The sequence below is a fragment of the Acomys russatus genome, chromosome 24, assembly GCF_903995435.1.
Source record: "Acomys russatus chromosome 24, mAcoRus1.1, whole genome shotgun sequence".
Taxonomy (NCBI): Eukaryota; Metazoa; Chordata; class Mammalia; order Rodentia; family Muridae; genus Acomys; species Acomys russatus.
In genome coordinates, this window is record NC_067160.1 from 2,451,729 (window position 1) to 2,472,512 (window position 20,784).

Here is a 20,784-nt window from a genome sequence, read left to right on the forward strand (position 1 = left end):
TCATGACACCCCCCCCCCAACCTCAAGTCACCACCGCGGGTTCTTCAGGCACTCCACCCCCTCAGTTCCCACCCTGGCTGCTTGAAGCACCCTCCCACCCACAAGACCCCCTCAGGCTCTGCAGCCTGGTTAATAGAGAGCACAGCCCCTCCAGTTCAAAAGCAAGGGAGAAGCTGCCAGACACATGGAGGAAAGCACACAGCCCTGGAGGGCAACCCAAGCCTCACAGGGGTGCAACCTCAACGTTCCCCCTCCCACTCCAGCTGTTCTGAGAAGACAGGCCTCAATTCTAAAACCCCTGCGGTACTCAGTCTTTGCAAAAGGTATTCCCCCCCCCCCCCCCCCCCCGTCCCCTTGACCCTGTCCCAGCTGATTTCGAGGAGGTATGTATGGGCGTTAACACTGTCAATGCCAATCAGCTGATCAGCCAAATATCGCCGGCTGTGTCCCTCGTGCGTGGGAGAATAACTCACGAGGGCGGAGGGATGACAGAACAAAATAAAATTAAAAATACACAAGACTGTGTCCTTGTCCTTGAGCATTATTACAAGGGATATGGTGTGGGTGGTTGGAAATGGAGAAAAACTAGTCCAGAACTGAAAGACCCTCTCACCTGGGGGCTGGATGAACACCTCTGCGGTTATAAGGGGCTGCAGAGAGGAAAACAGGTTCCCAACAGGGAAGGTGGCTACAGTAGACAGGCCCCAGCCAGGAGCCCCAGGTAACCAAGGCCATGGCCGTAAGCTGCAGAATCGCAGTGCCTCGAGAACTCCCCACCCTTAGTGGTCCAGGGAAGCCAGGCAGCCCTGGGAGTGGAGGTTGCCCCCAAAGGATGGGAAGGACCTAGGTAGCCCCAGCCCTGGACAGGCACCCAGAGGGGCCTGAGGGCAGGCAGGGTCGTCCCCAAAGGTCTCCCGCTGGATGTGCGGCTAGTGCAGTCTGGAGGGATAAGTGTTGGAAGACGGGGACCATTAGGAAGACGGAACAGCCCAGGGCAAGGGGCCGTTTGGAGGGCCTCCGTGGGGAGCTTACGGACACCAAGCGGCCAGCAGAAGAGGAGGAGCAGCCCAGGGTGGAGGAGGAGGGGGCGGCAGCAGCCGAGGACAGCGAGAGATGCCAAGCAGCCCGTGAAGGAACACACCGAGGACTGGCACTGAGGATGCGGTGGGGGAGGCATGGGGTGGCTGGGGGCGTGCCGTGGAAAGCCAGGGAAGGGGGCTGGTGAGGGCAGATGCAGGAGAGGGGTCCCTCAAGCAGCTCCGCCCGCCCCCGGCCCCGCCCCACCCTCGCCTCTCCCCCTTTCTTCTGGCTGCCGGCACTGGCGCCCTCCACCCCCGCACACACGCGCCCGCTCCGCAGCGCCCGAGCGTCCCCAGCGCCCCAGGCCCTCGCAAACTTTCCTGGTGAGCCCCCCACCCCCGAACCCCCGCCACCGCCGCCGCCGCCGCCGCCGCCCCAACCTGAGGTTCCAGCTGCTAGGCGCCGGGTTCTTTCCTTGCCCTTCTCTCTGCCCTCATCCCCAGACCCCGCCCCCCTCGGCCGCCGCGCACTCACGCGCTCCGCCGGGACCGGCTCTGTTCTGCTAGGCACCCCGACGCCGGTGACCGCTGCCGCCGCCACCACCGTCACCGCGGGACCGAGCTAGTGCAAGCCCCGGGGCCCCTCCCCTAGCCCCGCCCAGGACCACGCCTCCATGTCGCTCATGAATATTCACGTAGCAAAAAAAAAAAAAAAACGGGAGTGGGAAGAGAGGCCGCAGTGGAGTCCCGCGCACATTATGCAAACAAGCACAGGTCCCACATAATTATTCATGACCTTGTAAAAGAGGGGCCGGTCCTGAGTCAGACTTAGGCGAAACTGACGCAATTTTACCCCAGTGCCAGCGAGATGACTGCCTAGAGAGGAAACCGCCCTGGACAGCTTTCCCTGAGCCGGCACTGATTACAGCACCATAGAGCGCGGGCCGCACGAAGGAAACCGTTGGCGGACTGAAGAGGCTTCCTGTTACACCTGAGTCTTCCTGAGAGAGCAAAGGACGTGGCCACCCCACGTGGATAAACTCAGATTCCGAGCCACTGTGAGAAGTGGGGTAGCTTTTCCCACCTCGCGTTATGTCTCCTGTAAGATCTTTTGGATACAGTTCCCAAACACAAAATTTTGTAGCTCCCCCTTCTCAGAATCTTCTTACACTTATAAACTTCATAAACTGATCCTCAGCAATCGTCCTGACTCAGGTTTCCACTCCCGACACCAGACAGGAGAGTTGATCCTCACTCTATTATCTCAAGCCTTGTAAGACCCTTGACTCCTAAGGTGATTAAGAATGGAGCTCAGACACACACGCGGGGGGGGGGGGGGGGGGGGGGGGGGAGGGGCGAGAGAACTGCGAGAGGCTTCCTAATCAGATCAGCACTCATTTCTTGACTCTCAGGTGGCAAGCTCCAAAGACAAAGATGAAAACTAATGCTTGTCCAGCTGGGAAGGACAGGAGGTACCTGGAGACTTCCTTCCCAGCTGGACAGAAGGCCCTGCCCAGTCAGGAAAGGTAAACAGTACATGCAAAGCAGTAAAGGAGACATAAGGACATTGTTTCCAAAGTCAGTTCCCTTTATTAAACTGATTTCACAGACCAGAAATACAAAATAAAGGTAGAAATCGGACTCTATTAGGAGCTACGGGCCTCACTTCACACGACCGCAGCTGCAGCCGCTTTGAGCAGGACAGGAAGCAGCGTTAGCCCGACAGTCAGGAAAGTAGGAAAGTAGGACAAGGACTTGGATCCTTCAATGCGCTGCAAGCAGATGGGAACACACTGCTGCCCAGTCTCTCTCCATTACAAGGAGCTGTCCTTGCAAAGCATCGGTGGTCCCCTCGAAGCCTCAGACAAGTAGAAGCCACCAGGAGCAGTTGCTTGGATGGCACAGAATCCAAGGCCGACATGAGGGTCTGAAGCCAGCGTGAGTGGGGAGCCTGGAGATGTGACAGGGCAGAGCAACCACCCTCTTCCTCTACTCGTCAGATCCTGAGGCAGAGTCCTCTGAGCTTGGGGGAGTACTGGCCAGTTCCTCCTCCTCAGAGTCCTGAAAACCAAAGTTCCCTTAGGGTAACCGTGTAGAGTTCCAGCTGCCTTCCCAGGCTCTTTGGTGAAGGGCTCTATTGTCTACCTCCCCTCACAGCTCCTACACTCATGAAACCTCAGAAGCCGACCGTCCACTCACTGCTCTACAGACCAACCACACCCAGGTCTTACCCACCCGGACATACAAGGCCCCCAACCCCACAGTCCTAACCTCGCTCCGCCTCCTCTTCTTTTTGCTCTTGTTCTCCCCTGAAGAGCTCTCGTCACTGGACACAAACTCTTTGCTTTTGAAGCTCTCACTCAGCTGCCTTGATGAAGACTTGGATGATGAACCCCTAGAGGGAGTGGATTTTTTTTCCATCTTTGCTTTGACTTTCTTTTTCTTCTTAGACTTGTCCCTAGATTAGGAGCATGGAAAGAAGCCAGGCATTAGGCTCCCCACATTACCAGACAGACCACATCTCTCCTAGCTTTAGTGATGACTTTCCCCAGTACCAGCCACACACTATTCTCACCACGGCAAATGTAATGTCAGCTGTCAGCCCAAAGTGCAGGAAAGGAAACGGTAACACGTGAGTGACACAGAAAAACCAGGCTCACAGCCTGAAGCAACTCCTATGCAAAACTTACCTGACATTTTTGTCTTATTTAAAAGCTCAGGTGGACTTTGTATTAAGCTTCACAAAAATACTTTCTTCTAGACCATTCTATTACATCAAATAAGACTGACCTAGGAAAATGGGCCATATTTATCCCCCAGCCTCAATAGCCCACACCACACTCATGCTTGGCAAGGGCATTCAGGGGTTGAAGAACTGCCACCAACTGCTGTCAGGAACATGTGTCACAACTCTCAATTCTGACCTGGAAAAAAAAAAAAAAACTGCTAAAAAAGCAGTTAGTGGCCATTTTGATCTCAAGGCTCACCTTTTAGAGGATTCGCCCCTTCCTCCTTCGTACTCCTTCATGGCCTTCTCATACTCCCTCCGCGCGTCCTCAGCCTTGCGCTCCCACTCCTCTTTCTTCTCTTTGGACATCCCCTTCCAGATCTCGCCTGCCTTCTTGGAAAGGTCGGTGATGCTGATGCCAGGGTGATCTGCCTTGATCTTCTCGCGGCTGGCATTCAGCCACAGCATGTACGCAGACATAGGCCTCTTCGGGGCATTTGGATCCTTCCCCTTCTTCACCTACATGAGGAAGAACCCAAATGGCACCAGCCATCCCATCCTACCCCAAAGTCTCCCCAAAGAAGTGCCTAGAGAGGGAAGAGATGCAGGAAGAACTAAATAGTACTGAGTTACACAGGCACAGCCCTAAGGGCAGGCATGGCAACTTTTCCTCTTCAAAGAGATCCCCTGGGGCAGAGGCAGGACGTCTCCTAATTCAGACCTGGAGACTCACATCTGGGCACAGTGCTGACAATCAGGGGCAGTCAAGGGGTCAGTCCTAAATTGAACATCTACATCACCAAGGCCAAGGAAACATGGCTAAAGAAGACCCACGCTGTACAAGCAATCCTCACTAAACTCACGGGGCACAAACCAAAGTAATAGAGCAACTAGTTCAGGAGTTCAGGGGAGGGGACAAAGGAAAACGGGGAATCGAATACAACCACAGGACACTAAGGGTATACAATTTCCCAAAAATATTAACATCAGACAAACAAACATAAAAAAACAAAAAAAACCCAGATCGTCAAGAAACAAAGTATATCAGGACACAAAAGAAAAACTTAGAAAATGCCTACCAAAGCCATAATGAGCCTACAAAACCCAGCAATATCAACAGCATCCACTGGTGGTGCCAAGGAGAAAGGAAACACAACATGGAGACAACACATGCACTCTCCAATCCAGAGGAGTCTGTACCTCTGACGACTTCTTGCGGCTCTTGCGATCCTTGGCCATCTTGGCCCTTTTGAGCTGTTTCCGCTTCTTCTCTTCTCGGTCGCTGTCACCCTCATTACTGGAGGAGCTGGCGGAGGCATTGCTGTCAAACCTGCCGGAGTGAGGGAAGGAGGGCAGACTCAGGAGGGAGGCCAGGCACAGAGGTAGAAGAACAGAAATCTACACATCTGCCCAGAAAGGGCCAAGGGAGGAAGTCCCAAGGAAGGCCTCCACCACTGACTGCCACCCCAGCTTCCTGTCCTTTACTAAGATGGCTCCAACATCCCTTCTCACACCAGCCACCACAAAAGGTTACTGATTGAATCAATGAAAAACAAATGTTTCAGTGGGCTCTTCTGCTCTAAGCCAGTTCTTCTCCACTTCCGCCCTCTAGTATACCCGACTGTCTCCTGCTAGCCTGCCTCACAAGTTGACTTCATCAAATCAACGTATACTCCAATCTTTTCTGATAGAGACAGCCCTAAAAAGTGAGGAAACCCAGCCTCAACTGACACCAGTCCCTAAGCCTGACTGTTCTGTCCAACAGACACCTGCCCACTGCTGGACAGTTCCCAAAGCACTTCATAAGCACCTGTGCATTAGCCTTTGTGAGCAAAACTAGTGGGCTTCTGAATGTTCACAACTTGGTTTTGATTTTGCTGTCCAATCTCTCTGGATCAACAATCTCAGTTTTCACCAGGGATGGGGCTCATTCCAACTGCAGGGTCAGAGGGTGGTTCTGGTCCACCAAAGCCCTGCGCATATTAACTATCTCCAGCACAGGAAGGGGCAGCTGGCCAGAGAGCACACTGCTCACTCTGCTGTTCAGGAAGAGGTGCTTCCGGGTGTTAAGCTACCCACATTAAGCCTGTCTAGAGCTTCCGAGGGGCACGGACCCCACAGCTTCTGAGCACCAAGATACAGCAGTGCCCATGGTCAACCACATCCCTGCACCCTCCAGCTACACGAAGTAAAACACAAGCCAACTCTGGAGCCAGGGTGAGCCTCAACTGTCGGTAGCACAAGGATACGACTGTCACTGGCAAGTGAGGACTCCCGACGTGTGCAAGCACTAGGTCTCACTCCCGCTCTCTTTCCATTTCTCTGGTTTCAAAGCATGCTATGCACTATTAAATTCCTTGACACCGTCTCAAAACTTTCATGTGCCACTTCACTGGAGGCCACTTTTCCATCTTGGACCACTGGCTGACCCTGGGACATGAGAAATAACTTAAATTTACGGGCCATAATCTTATTCCTCTGAGGCCCAATCAAAACTCACTCCTCTGCCACATCTTCTTCCTCTTCACCAGGGTTGAAGGACTCATCTGAGGAAGAACACACATGGCATCAACTTCCACTCCAGTGGAAGTCCCGCCCCTTTCCCAGACACCCAGCCCAGGCCACAGGGCAGATCCTGCCTGCCAGGCCCCAGAACAGAGGCTAGCCCACCAGTTTCCTCTCCTGACTCGTCACTGCTGTCATTGGCATTCTCCTCCCGGATCTTGCCCTCCTCCTTCATCCTCTCCAAATAGGCATCATGCTGGTCTTCATCAGAGTCGGCATAATCGTCATAGCTTGGGTTCATGCCCTAGCCAGGGAAGAGGTGAGTGTCAGCCATGATGGTCAAGCGAGAGCTCCGCAACACTCCAAAGCATTTCCCCACGCCTGTGAAACCAGAGCAGCAGCTCCCAGGAGACTGTGAGCGGGAATGTTCACACAGGCAACATGCAGGGCCTCTAGACTGAGTTAATCCAAGCGCTTCCCTTTCCTGGCCCCACACTGGCTCCTACGAGGCTGCATAGACTGATCTAAGGCCATGCAGAGAGAACCTGCTCAGGAAGGGGAAGGAGCCACACGCACCTCTTTTTTCTATAAGGGTAAGAAGAGAAGAAAGAGTGAGAAAGAAGCCACCAAGTGTCTGCTCCTTTCTCCTCTACAGAAAGAACAGCAGAGGCGCGTCCTTCCCACAGATACCTCTTTCAATCCTCTGTTTTTGATGTTGAGCTTCTTTGCATTGACAAAATCGAACAGCTTTCCATACTCCTCCCTGTGAAGGGAGAGGAACAGCATCGACAGAGGGTTAGGACCAACTCAGGTGGGCTAAATGATGTTCTGATCCCAACAGGCTGGGTGGGGCTGGAGCGCACGGCTACACTGTGCAGGATATCAGTTAGGTACAGCCCTGGAGATCTGGGACAGAAAAGGCAGGCAGAGGCACAGCTAACCACCAAAGAGGCACAGAGCAGGGTGTCATGGAAAGGGAGCTTTCGTCTTTTTACTGGTCTGCACTTTAGCCTTCACAGGATTGCTATGAGGGTTAAACACACAGATGTCTATAAAATGTTTAGCCTAAGGTTGAGTAGTCAATAAGCATTAGCTGCTATGTTCCTCAGCACAGAGCTCATTCTAGGAGAGAAAGAGATAATATTTCAATCATGGGGGCAGTGGAGAAGAATGGGCTAAAACCAACATATAGTTTTCATAATAAATAAATAAATAAATAACTTTTCTGGGCTGGAGAGATGGCTCAGAGGTTAAGAGCACTGACTGCTCCTCCAGACGTCCTGAGTTCAATTCCCAGCAACAACATGGCAGCTCACAACCATCAATAATGTGATCTGATGCCCTCTTCTCTTCTGGTGTGCAGGTGTACTTGCAGGCAGAGAACTGTATACATCAAAATAAATAAATAAATCTTTAAAAAAAAATCTTTCTAAGGACAGAAGAAAGTGATGGATACATTCCCAGTCTGAGTACTGAAGGACCAGATCTCAGAGAAGTTGAAAGAAAAATTCAACTCAGTTAGAACAGTCCGATCACAGGCCCAGAGGCCCCGGACCGGGAGGCAGGAGGAGGCCCTCACCGCTCTATGCTGCTGAAGGTGTACTGAGTGCCCTGCTTGGTCTCGATTTCGAAGTCGAAGGAACGCGTCGTTGTGGTGCCGCGGGCAAAGTTGACGAAAGAGATCTCATCGAAGCGGATGTGCACAGGGGGCTTGTGCACGTAGATGAAGCCCCGCTCCAGGGGGTACAGGAGCCCCGAGCTGGCCTTATAGGAGCAGGTGATGCACTGGGCTCCTGAGTGCCTGGCGGAGGACACAGGGAGCATCATCAGCACCGACCACAGCTGAGCCCAAGGACATCTAATACCAGGCTCTCAGAAGTCACTCCCACTAAGGTGCCAGCCACCACAAGGGCACACAGGTTCCTATGTGCATACTGTCACAGGCAAGTTCCTTTACTGAGGCAACAGGACATTTCCCGCCCGATCCCTCCCCACCCCCATCCTCAGCAGGTCAGGACCTCGGACATATTCTTACCCTTGGAAGTTGCCTGGGACTGTGATTTTACGGTTCACAAGTGCTTTCATGACCCGGCTGACCATCTCGTAGAGGGATCCTGACATGTTCTTGGTGAGCCGTCCCTCAAAGCGCTTCTCCACTTCTTCCCTACAAACAAAGCGAGGTGGAGTCCAATGGCAGGCCTGCCTCCTGCACGGACAGCGGCAAGGAAGAAGTGCAGCAAGCCACTCACTCGCTCATGTTGAGGGTCAAGGAGATGTCCTCGTCCTTGGAGAAGAGGAGGATCAGGAAGTGGTAACGGGTTTGGCCCTGCTTAATAGGTGGATCCAGGCTGATCTGAAAAGGACACATGAACAAGGTTTTGAGCCCCAGGTGACTAAATACAGAACTCTAGGCATCAATAACCTCTATCTACTAAAGACTTAGGCAAAATCCAGACACTCCTGGGGTTTTTGCTCACCACAAAGAACATCTGTCTCTGATCTTTGTGGGGCAGCAGGAAGAGACGGAGAACTGTGGTGTAGGGGATCTTGTAGTCAAAGGTCTTGCCATGCAGATGTAGAAAGGTAGGGTAGATCCGGATATCGTAACGACCACGAGGAGTCAAACACTGCAGCTCCCGGAAGATGCAGATGGCATCTCCAGTGGCCTGGATCACGTCTGCCTTTGACAAAACGTTCTGGGCAAAGGCCTGCAAACACACACGAGCAATCAAACAGCAGCCCTCTGCTCCTGGGACAACCAGCAAAAGCTCAGACAGCAACATCTAGCCACCCGAGAAGCAGACGCCTCACCTCTACAGGGTCCACACCATCTTCCTGCGTGGGAGGGACGTAAAAGCGCACCTCCATGAGAGACACTTCAGCGTCGTCATTTTGGTGAAATTCCAGGGTCACCTCATTCTTGCCCGTTGTACACTGGGACACATTGCTTAGGGGTATCTCAAAGACTGGTTGATCACCAATGTCAAAAGAAAGCAGCTGTCCTGTGAGGAAAGGGCTTATCAAAGTGCACACTCCTCGAGAGCCTGCAGAAGCATCCCCACCAGCCCTGAGGTCCAGGAGCATTGGAAAACCTTCGTGCACACTGTACCAAGACCAGCCACAGTGCCCATTAGACTATGCATGCATGCTAGATAAATACACGTGAAACACGAAGACTGGAATTAGAAATTAGAGCAAAGAGTCGACACGGCAACAGCAGCGGCCCTCTACATCCTACCTTCTCCCTCAATCTTCCACACTTACCCCCAAACTTCACTGCCCCCCAGTTCCAGCCCTTCACACACAGATCCTTCTCCATTAGCTCGAGGCGATAGTGAGTTTTGAAGAAATCAGAGAGTTTCTCAAACTCCTGTAAATTGAAGGGAGAAAGTGCAATCCCAGTTTAAAAACAAAAACCCTGTGGAACTTAGCACAACTTAAAAGGTCCTGCCATTCTCTGGTTCTGAAAAAGCCCACCAATATATCCTCTCTCAGAAACCACAGCTGACTGAGTGTATCAACTCTGTGTTTTTTAAAAACTTTACTTGTTCCTGGAGGCTGTTTCTGAGAAACAGGTGCTCTTAGCCCCACAAGAGCCATCAAGGCTAGGCTGAAAGCTTGGTTCTAGCACCCAGAATGCTGTTAAGAGCCTCAGTTTCCACATCTCAGGGATCTCCTTCTTCCAAGCCTATTTCCTTCTCTCAGCCTTTACTCTTAAAACTGTTTAAGTGCCAAAGACCTGATGGCTCAGTGGTTGAGAGTACTTGTTCTTAGCACAAGACCTGTTGAAAGAACCCACAGGGTGGCTCACTGTCTATAACTCCAGTTTCAGGGCCTTCTGAGCTGAGGGCACCAGGCATGCACATGGTGCCCAGGTACACATGCTAGCAAAGCGTCATACACATAAAATAAAGTATAATAAATAAAAATGTTTTTGTTATCTTTTATATCTGGGCTTCAGGCTAGGAGTAGTAAAGGGACTTAACATTCCCAGATGTGTGTACCTCCTTGCTGTTGTTAAACTTTGTGTAAGTGCTCTTTTGATGAAAGCAGATATTAAAACCAAGGAACTCAAGCAGCTCAAAATGGAAAAGCAAAAGCCTAGAACGTCAAGCTAACAATCTGCACGAGGTCAGAAGGAGCAAGTGGAAACCACTACCTAAATTAAGGTGACAGAAAACCATCTCCAGTCCAGGCACAAAGAAATCAACAAGACGTGGGCTCTGAGTACAGAGAGAGCACCAGTCTCCAACAGCCCTGCTCCAAGGAACCCACATGTGCAAATGCCACGATTATCTGTCTCTAGAAGACTAAACATGACCGAGACAGGGCAGTTACAAACGGGGACGGTAGCAGCAGCAAGGCCTCTCACCGATTCTCGGAAGCCGTCGTACTTGTAGGCATGCCCACTCTTTGTGAGCAGCTTAAGTCCGTGGCCCAAAGCTACCCGGCGCCAGATGCCTTCCGTCAACTCCCCGGCCTGGATGTTGTCCACTTTGCCCGTCTTGCTGTTCTTAAAGATGATACCCTGACGGCTCAATCGCAGCCTCCCATCATTCTGACCAAAATACAGACCCAAATTCAGAACAGGATACAGTGTTGTGGCCGGTCCATTTTACCCCTCCACCCATTTGGTGTTGCAGGCTGGCCAGATTACCAAAGGTCAGGGAGTGAAACCAGGTTTTTAACTCAGGGATTTAGGATAGAACTCCACATGCAATCCCTTCAAACTCAAGATCACACACATAACTCTTGAGACTTAGTTGCTGTTTTTCACTTGGGGAAACACTAGATGCACTATTTCCAAAGCTTTCGTTAATGGACACGAACTCTTCCCTCTCTCCGCCTTTATTAAAAGCCCAAGGCATTCTCACCATGGACCCTTTCACCTCCTGGAAGATGTCGTTGAACTCCAGTGTCTCTGCCATGTTCACCCGTGGTGGCCTGAGCGCGGAGCCCTAGGCTGCACCAGAGAAAACGAACCCTTTTCTGGGAGCTGAGTCCCAGTTCCTGGTTAGGTGTACAAGATGCTCAGCAGGGTGGGAATCTGAATTCGGGAAAGAGGTCGATAAGCAAGAAAAGACGCCACTTTACTCCGCTCACCCATGGGTAGCTGTGCCTGAAACGTCTCAGGGTTAGGGGATCTTACAGCCCGGCTCGGCGGCGCTCCTGAGGCCAAAGCCCAGGACCCTGGGTGCAGAACCAGGCCTGTGGCGGCACTTACACCCCACCCCGACACCCTCCCGGGACGTTCCACCGCCAAGCACGGCAACAATCGGCGGAACCCTGGGATCTCCTCACAGAGCACACCTCAACTCTGCTCGGAAGGTACTGTCCAAGATGCCAGCGATCCCACCACCCCCAAGGACCTCTGGATACACGTTTCTCCCCTTCCTCTTAAAATGGATTAGTCCACTGCCGGCGAATTTGAACGCGGAACGATCCACATCGGGCGTCCCGCGGGGGAGCCGGGGCCGTGCACACCCGGGGCCCGGGGATCGCGACCACCCACCTCTTCGAGCTGCAGCCTCGCGACCGCACAGCGCCGGCGGTGGGCGCAGGAGGACGCGGGGAGGGGGTAGGGACGCGGGGGAGGGGATGCCGAGGAAGCTTTTCCCGCGTGCGCGGTCCCGCGTCCCGCCACCGGAAGTCGCGCACGGACCATAGAGAGGAAGACCCGGCTAGAAAGACACCATCCGGGCCGACCAACGGGACAGTAGCCTAGAGCGTCGGTATGCCCCCCGTTCCCCCCCCCCCCCTCTCCCCCCCGCAGGCCACTGAAGTGAGGGTCTTGTTATGAAGCCCCACGCGGCTGGATTCTTCGCTAGAAAACGGGAGCGCTCTTTGGAAAGTTACGAGCCGCTCTTCAAAGAATAGATTCCGAAGGGAGATTATGTAGTTTTTATCAGGCTTTCAGGGTGTATGTGTGTTGGAATCATGCATGCCCCTCCCTCCTGTGAAATAGTCTAGGAAGGAGTCTGTTAAACAAGAAAAATACAGAGCCGCTGCCAGAAATGACACCCGCCGCCCCCCCCACCACCACCACCACCACCACCACCACCACCACCACCACCACCACCACCACTAGCTGCAAAGGGAATGCGGGTATCGGTGACTGTGCTTGCTTTCTAGCTGAACCCTGGCGTGTGGATCAGATGCTTTCTGAAATGAGTTCACCTTCCACCCCCAACACCATCCCATCCATATCTCTAATTTGTGTGGGAAGAGCCTAGCAGATGGCCGCATTAAGTTCAAGTGCCGGTGTCAGATTTACCTTTGAGCTAGAACTTACTTGAAACCACATCAGCTTGAATTGGCAGAAGTCCGAATGGCCTCACATAGCACCAGAGTGCACCTCACAAAATCGGAAGCCGGGTCTGAAAGAGACGCTTGAGTTGATCTCTCCCTTTCTCATTTTGCAGATGAGAAAAATGAGACCCACAAAAAGATTTGCCCAGGGTGTCAGCGCATTGGCATCAAAGCTGGAACCTAGAACTCTGATTCTTTAACATGAGCCTCTTATAGTCGTGAGGGTCCGGGGTTTAAAGTGGTGGCTAGCATATATCCTGCATAAAGAAAGGATATTTAAACTCGGTTTCTCTGAAAATCACTGCACCGACTTGCTGGCTCAATCCTAGTATATGAGGTAATCAAAATGCATTCTTGTCACCCAGTACTTGTGGCTTTAACCATTGGGTTAAATACTGCTATTGCTGGCACAAGTTAGCAAAGTCTAACCAGGCTTAAGATATGTAACTAGAACTGACTGTTAGTGCAGCACAGTTCTGGAATTTGAGGAGACTGCTGAAGGTGGTTAAAACAGCCTCAACCTTTCAAGATCACAGACCCCCCCACCAAAAGATTTGAATAATCTCACAGTAAAAAAAAGAGAGCATTCGGTTATCTCAGTACAATTAGAAGAGTTTCAACCACTGCTGTCAACTGAAGCTAGAAATAAGTGACTTTCCACTTTGCAGTAGTAAAACCTGTAGTCACAGCCCTCTGAGACTGAGGCAGAGGAATTGTGAATTTGAATCATAGCAACATAGCAAGTTTGAGACCAGCTAAGCAACTTAATGAGATTCTGGAGGGCGGAAAGGAGGGGATGGTAGGAAATGTGTGACTCTTCCTCCCAGGAGACTAGAATTGTCAAGAACCCTTTCTCCCCATTTGCGCTATTAGGTAGAAATGAGCAGACACTCAAAGTGGAGTTCTTGGCTCAGACAGATGAGCAAGCTCAGGAATGGGCTGTTACAAGGGGCTTTGGAGACTACAAAGCAGCTGGCAAGCTGTGGGAGAGAGACACAGCATAAGAGAACAGAATAGAAACAGTAGACAGAGTGCAGATAAAACGCGAATCCCAGAGGGCCCTAGCCAGCTGCATCCCAGGCAATCTGGAGCCCAGGATTGGAGACCCCACCCCTGCTGTGACATCACAGGGGAGTGGAGTGGAGGCGAATAAAAAGGTGGTCCGCCGCCCTGGCCTTGGACTATTGGCAGCCAGATTGTCAAGAGGAGAAAGAGGCTAGGCACTGGCTACAGTTGCCTGGCTTACAGGAACCGGCTCCCTTCCTCAAGCCCCACTAAGCGGGTCGGCTCCAGACCTTAATCTCTGTCTCCCAGTCCTAAGGTCCCCTCTCTCCTTGGGCTGTCACCCACAGCCCTTCTGAGTGGCACTGAGCACTTGCTCAGTATGAACTGTATATCAGACTTCTTCACCTACGAGACCACCAAGTCCGTGGTTGTGAAGAGCTGGACCATTGGCATCATCAACCGAGCTGTCCAACTGCTGATCATCTCCTACTTTGTGGGGTGAGTCTGTGATCCCGCAGGTCCCAGGACAGAAGGGCTTCCTGACGTCCTCCCCCCCCCCCACTTCCCAAGACTGCTCTGCAGCTTCCAGAGTTTCTCTGGGAAACACTTTGATTTGTGGGAGCCATGTCCTCGGGATTGGCTTCTGCCACTCCCATCCAGACCCATTCTCAGGTGGATTATTTCACTCAGTAACTCTTCAGGGTTGGAGAACAATTCTAGATTCACACTCCAAGGATATGGGTTCATTCCCTGGGCAGGAAAGGGATTCCTCCCCAGCCCCCCAAAAAGGCAGACCTCTCCCCCACTTTTCCCCATTCCTCTCAGGAAGATAAGCAACATAGGAAGGAGGCACCGAAACCAGGGAGATGGGCTGATGTCGTGAAGGAAATGTGGATGAAAAACCAGCCAGGGAGGAAAGGAGAGTGCTGGGTTTAATTTAGAGTTTAGGAATTTCCTGCCATGGGCTAGTTGGTGAGAGGTTTAAAACGCAAGAGATCCTTGCTCTTGGAGAGTGGGACAAAGGAGGGAAGTGCCCCTCAAGGTACGGAAAGGAGCAGATACTCAAGGACAGAGAAAAGTTGCTTTTCTGACTTAGTGTGGGGCTCTTCCCCAAGAATGCAGAAATGGTACCCATTGTTTAAAAAAGCGTAAATTCTAACCTCTACCTGACTCTGTGTCATAAGACTCATGCAAGGGGTTGCTCAAGGCCAGCAAGATCTAAACACCCCCACCCTCCCACCCCCACCCCCACCCCACCCCGCACGCGTATGTAAAGGGACTTGAGCAAACAATGGCTGGGAGGTAAGCACAGGTCTGTCCTTCTTGTGGTCTACACACTGGTTGGCACCAGGAAATGCAGGCAAAAACCTCAAGGGTTTTCTTTCCTGGCTTGTGGGTCTGTGGTCGCTTGCCGTTCCTTGAGACACTGAGTCTATTTATGAAAGGCAGCAAGCCACTGACCAGGTCATGAGTTAATTCAGACAAATCAAAGAATGCGTCCTGTGCGCTTGTGGCTGGAGCTGAAAGGTTGGAATAGTGTGGAAAGCTCGGGTGTGTGTGGATGGATGGGCAGATGTGGTTCTCTGAAAGTGATTTTTGCCTCATGGGTTTGACGAGATCCTGTCGGCTTTTGGTACAGCCTTGTGTGGCGGACATCAGAAAGAACTCAAGCTATGGCGTAGGATTAAATGGCCTTGACGCTACTATGTTGAAGTTTTGAGAAAGGTGTTTGGGACTGCTCCGAGTCCCTTCAAATTTGGTTTCTTTTTGGTTAGCAAGTTTGCTTAGTTTTTGTTTTTTGAGACAGAGTCTTATCCAAGGCTCGCCTTGAGCTTACTACATAGATGAAGGTGACCTTGAATTTTTACTCATCCTAATGCTGGAATTGCCAGTTTTATGGCAGGTTGAAGCCCGGGCTTTGTGCGTCTTAGGTGAGCACTCTGCAGCTGAGTTGGTTCTTAAGAGTGTTTACATATGCATTCTCTGCCTCGATTGTTGATAACCACAGGATGGTATATTGGTCCAAATAAGTGTAAAAGCCTTTTCAGCACATTCCTAACCTGGCCTGGCTCTCCTGGCTCCAGGCGGGACATTGATGGAAGACAGAGACAGACGTCTCCTGGACTAGCCCCCTCCCTTAGCCCTGCACTGCCCTTGGCTGCCCCTCACCAGAGTCAGATTGAATCCTCCAGTGCTGGGGGCTTGAGTCCAGCCTGCTCAAGGGAACACGAGAGCGGCTCTTTGGCGTCTTCATATGCAACCCCATCCATCTCTCAGCCTGACAGCTCCCTGTGGAACTGTGCCTTGCAGTTACATCAGCACACTCGGCAGCCCAGCCCCCTGGCCCAAGCCCATCTCTGTTTATAGGAGCCCAAAGGCCACGTGACTTCATGAATCCATTGTGATTAATTTAGCATAAGTGCATCAAGCATCCCTTCATGCCGGGCATTATTAGGCTCTGAGGGTAGAGCAGTGGACAGAAGCAGACAGGGTCTTTTCACGCCAGGGAATGTGGCATGAGGTGGATATTAACCCAGTGATGCTCCCAAACAAATGCACAGTGTTCGCAGTGTCTGAAACAGGCGTGCACAACATCAGAAGCGCTGCCACAGCAGAGGCCCTTGGCTTCACTGGGAAACTGAGGGGAGTCTTCTGGAAATGCCATGTCTAACCCAGGATCTGAAGGATGGGTAGTAGCAATCAGATGAGCAAAAGAAAGGAAGAGGTCCCAAGGTGAAGGACCCATCTCTGTGGAGGGAAGAAGACGGGTCTGTGGGAGGAAGAAAAGAAGCTAGTGGAGGTAGAGGCTAGAGTGCAGAAAGGTTCCTGGAAGCACAGAGATCAGACGTGGCATCCTATGAGAGCTTCTGTTTCCACAGAGACTAAAGATTGAGAAGGAGGTCCATGTGTGTGTGTGGTGTGTGGTGTGTGTGTGCGCGCATGTGTGTGTGAGCGCATGTGTGTGTGTGCGCATGTGTGTGTGTGTGTTAATGTGTGTGTTTGTATGTGTTTGTGTGTGTATGTGTGTGTGTTTGTGTGTGTATGTATGTGTGTGTTTGTGTGTATGTGTGTGTTTGTGTGTATGTGTATGTGTATGTGTGCATGTGTGTGTATGTGTGTGTTTGTATATGTATGTGTGTATATGTTTGTGTGTGTGTATGTGTGTGTTTGTATATGTATGTGTGTATATGTTTGTGTGTGTGTGTCTGAGACTGAGAAAGACTACCATGAGCAGATCTCAGCTCTCTGACGTGCCCAAGGAGTAAAGGGAGTAGGAGTGGGTGTGGGAGAGCTGTGGGAGAAAGATAGCACTACCTAGAACAGTAGAATGTGAAAAGTTTGGGTTTCTGGGTTTGTCAGTTTTTGCTTTTGTTTTTACATTTTATTTTACTTGGGGGTTTTGGGGTGTGTGGAGCACAGGTACGTGTAGAGGTCAGAGATTAATGGGGCTTGGGGATCAGTTCTTTCCTTCTACCATGTGAGTTCCAAAGGTGGAGCTTGGGCCCTCAAGTTTGGCAGCAAGTACCTTACTGAGCCAACTGCCTGTCTGCCCCTTGAAAAGATATTTTTGTTTATGCTGTGGTGTTGTCACTTAGCTAATACCCGAGTCTTTTCCCTGTTATTTTCTGCCAGGGAAACAGGACACACTGCCTCACCTAGGAAGTGTGCGACACGAGCCAAGGCTTCCTCGTACATGCTCACAACAGCACACCACCTGAGCTCATCATCTGGGCTCTCGCCTCAGCTGCCTGCTGTGGTTCACACCACTTCACCCAGAGTCCTTTCCCCAGCTTTGCTGTACCAGAGGCTGGGGATACTGTCCTTTTGACGCCCAGGTGGCACCCAAGGCTCCTTGTCAGTATACTGGGTGACATGCTAGGAGGATCCTTCATCCTCTAGGTCCAAAGGGGAGTGACACCCATTGTTGCCTGCTGTCTCCCTACACCAGGCCTCAGGGTAAGGAGACTGCACGGTGCGACACCCCTGCTTTGATGCACACCTTGATGCAGACCTGTGAGTCCCAAGATCTAGGGAATGGGTGTAACGGTACCTCCTGTCAGGGTTCTCTGGGATGACACGTGTCAAGTGCCTTTCTCTAGCCAGTGAGTCAGTAGTATTAGGTTATCCATGATAACTATCACTGTTCCTAGACACCCTGTTGTTCCTCCCTCTTCCCTCTGCCCAGCTCACACCTTCCTAAGAGACCTCTCTCCTCCGATACACACAATGCACACATTTCACACCCACTCCCTGGCCTCCCCCTCCTTGACTCCCTGGGGATAGATGGGAGGGTGTTGGGCCTCTTTCCTGCACATCCCACCTGCCAAAGAGCTGCCACCGCCTTCCGCTCTATAAATAATAAACCAGAGATGCGAGGAAAAAAAAAAAAAAAAAGAAGTCAGAATGGCAGAGTAAATGCCAAGAATCAGAGGCTCAGTCCTGCCGCATCTCCTAAGTCCTGGCCTCTAGAGACGGCCTCAGCCCCTCAATTCTGGAAATGAAGCATCCCCTCACCCTCCCGTCCCTAGCTACCCTGATGACGTTCACAGCCCCATGGGGCCACTGAAATTCTTCCATTTGTTAACTCAGAGAGAATTCTAAGTGGGCTCTCCTCCCTACTAGGCATACAAGGAGTCTTAAAGGAAGAGGAGGAAGAGACTGGTTAAATGTTTCTCCACCACCTTCCTGAATTAGAGGATGCTTTTGATCAGTGAATCAGGGGACTGACCTGAGACCCTACAGTGGTGTGGCTGCGAGTGGTCCAGAACAAACTGCCCTGTTCGGAACATGCTTTCCAGCTGTGTGACTGGACATGAGCACTCCCTTCTGTGTCTGTTTCCCCATGTGTGGCATAATTACCATAACACAGCTATCTCGTTAGCAAGGCTTGATGGAAGGGGCCAACAGTCTCACAGTGTTGCTTGTATGATATGACACTCTGAACGTTCTTTGTATCTACCTGTGTACCCTGACTTTAAGGATGGGGCACTGGCCTCAAAGAACCATTTCTTTAGCTCAAAAGCAAGAAACACGACAAGGCACACTGGAGTTCCGAAATCCATGTCTGGGCTGTGGCTTATTCTCTGGCAAGTGTTTAGCAGCAGCCACCATCTTAGCTGAATCAGAGAGTCTGGCCCCCAGACCTCATACCTCATTCCCTGACATTCCAAGGACATGAGGGCATGAGATAATAATGTTCCTTCGGATAACTTCCTCAGATTCTGTAACGAGATGCTGCCTTCTTCTCTGTTAGAATATAACATGGTGAATGAGACCTTAATGAAATTCCTCCTCTAAAAAAAAAAAAAAAAAAAAAGGAACTCTATTGCAAGAGCGAGTGGTAATGCAAACAGCACTGCAGACTTCTGAAAAGGAGTGGTGCTCAGAGCATTTTACAAGCATGTGGATAATGCTTAATGGTGCATTAATCAACCTGCCGGCTGCTACAAGGCAGCCACAATGAAGCAGGTAACAGGTTTGAAGCCATTTGGCAGAGCTGTGACTCCACCCTCTTTCTCTCCTGCAAGAAAGCATTCGGAATCCAAGTGGATGATGCTACAAAAAGAAGCAGATAAATGTGAGGTGTTTATGCTAATTAGTTTAACAGATATCGTTCTAAAACATATAAATGCACCGAAACATTCACATTGTGCCCCAAAGATACAGACAATGGTTGCTTGCCAATTAAAAGTTAAAACAGAGTGGCCAGGGAGATGGCTGAGCGGGTTAAGTCCTTGCAGGCACAAGGACTTTGAGTTCAGTTCTCAGAACTTATGTGAAAAAGCCCTGGCATTGTGGTACATGTTTTTAATCCCAGTGTAGGAGAAACACAGGCAGGTGGATCTCTGGGATTTGTTGACCAGTCAGTCTAGCTTAGTTGGTGATTTCTGAGTAAAAATAAGAGGCCCTGTCTCAGGTGGGTAGATGGATGGATGGATGGATGGATGGATGGATGGTTCGGTGAGTGGATGGATGGATGGATGGATGGATGGATGGTTCGGTGAGTGGATGGATGGATGGATGGATGGTTAGGCCAGTAAGAGAGTCTATCTTTAGTGCTACCTTCCACCAAGCCTGAAAACCTGAGCTTAATAGTCAACACTCACAGAATAGGAGAGATCTGGCTCCCACAAGTTATCCTCTGCCCTCCACATACACATCCCCAACCCCCCAAAATTAAGTAAGTCATTAAAAGTAAGTAGCTTCTAAGAAATCACACACACACACACACACACACACACACACACACACACACACACACACCCCATAACAATCCTTAATGGTTTTCAGTAAGAGAATCCCTGTTCTGGGGATGGTACTGAGCCTCTCACCAAAGAAAGAGGCACATGCGCAGATCAGCCTCTGCTCACCCTGAGCAAGTCTGTGTCTTTTCCTACAAGTGACTCTCTCCTAACAGTATAGGGACCTCAAAGGCTATACAGCCTAACGTCCACCCACGAAAACTGTCTCCTCTCAGCGTGCACACACAGCATGGAACAGCAAGCCCCCCAATCTCCGCAGCCATGTGGTACCCACCACCTTCTGCTCGCAGGCAGCTCAATGAATGACAGGAGGTCCTGGGCAGTACACCCTGCTGCCTCCTTTCAAATGTCTCCTGCCAGCCCAGCCTAGGTATTGCCTCTGCAGCTGCTCTGCCAGGGACACCCACGGCCAGGGGTTTTCAGAGCTAAACGGTCTGGGATTCCTTCTCTCATCTTCTCCTGAGGTGGATGGGTGGATGGATGGTTAGGCCAGTAAGAGAGTCTATCTTTAGTGCTACCTTCCACCAAGCCTGAAAACCTTTGGTAGAGGCAGAAAATGATGCTAACCAAGCCATTCCAAAGTATGCTGTTCAGTTCTGCCAACTGTCACAGTTCTCTCTCCCAAACCTAAGATCAGGAGGGCTTAGGCGTGTAGCTTGCGGGAGAGTGCTTGCCCAGCATTTGTGAGGCCCTGGGTTCCATCTTCAGCCATAGCAGTAATAATAATAATGATTATGATCACGACAAAGCTAACAAAGTATCGCATTGCTAGTTGCTTGTATAGAATGTACATCTCTTCCCAAACCTATCTGATAGATTTCCTCACCTATAGAATAAAGAGAGTAACTGCATTTCCCTTCTACTGTGCCACCAGGCCCAAATGCCCCCATGTGTCAGGCTGGATTGGGTATAGAAACCAAGTATCTTGAACCCTGAGGGCCGTGGTGGCTTGTTT

At 51.1% G+C, this 20,784-nt stretch overlaps 2 protein-coding genes across 2 annotated transcripts in view; one reads left to right on the forward strand and one right to left on the reverse strand.

Moving 5' to 3' along the window:
- Positions 1-2,950: 2,950 nt before the first annotated feature.
- On the reverse strand, positions 2,951-11,913 carry Ssrp1 (structure specific recognition protein 1). The gene is made up of 16 exons (XM_051166377.1): positions 11,765-11,913; positions 11,127-11,299; positions 10,625-10,810; positions 9,517-9,622; positions 9,064-9,254; positions 8,730-8,960; positions 8,502-8,605; positions 8,288-8,416; positions 7,832-8,053; positions 6,943-7,015; positions 6,418-6,556; positions 6,248-6,293; positions 4,948-5,077; positions 4,007-4,266; positions 3,291-3,477; positions 2,951-3,080 (listed from the first exon to the last, which is right to left on the reverse strand). The coding sequence occupies exons 2-16, from the start codon at positions 11,178-11,180 to the stop codon at positions 3,009-3,011; spliced, it is 2,130 nt and encodes a 709-aa protein (XP_051022334.1). The 5' UTR covers positions 11,181-11,299; positions 11,765-11,913; the 3' UTR covers positions 2,951-3,008.
- Positions 11,914-13,180: 1,267 nt separating this feature from the next.
- Positions 13,181-20,784, forward strand: part of P2rx3 (purinergic receptor P2X 3) — a 35,387-nt gene continuing 27,783 nt past the window's right edge. The window contains exon 1 of the mRNA XM_051166472.1: positions 13,181-14,064. Coding sequence (XP_051022429.1) covers positions 13,946-14,064 — 119 coding nt within the window. The 5' untranslated portion in view covers positions 13,181-13,945. The remainder of the gene's footprint in view (positions 14,065-20,784) is intronic.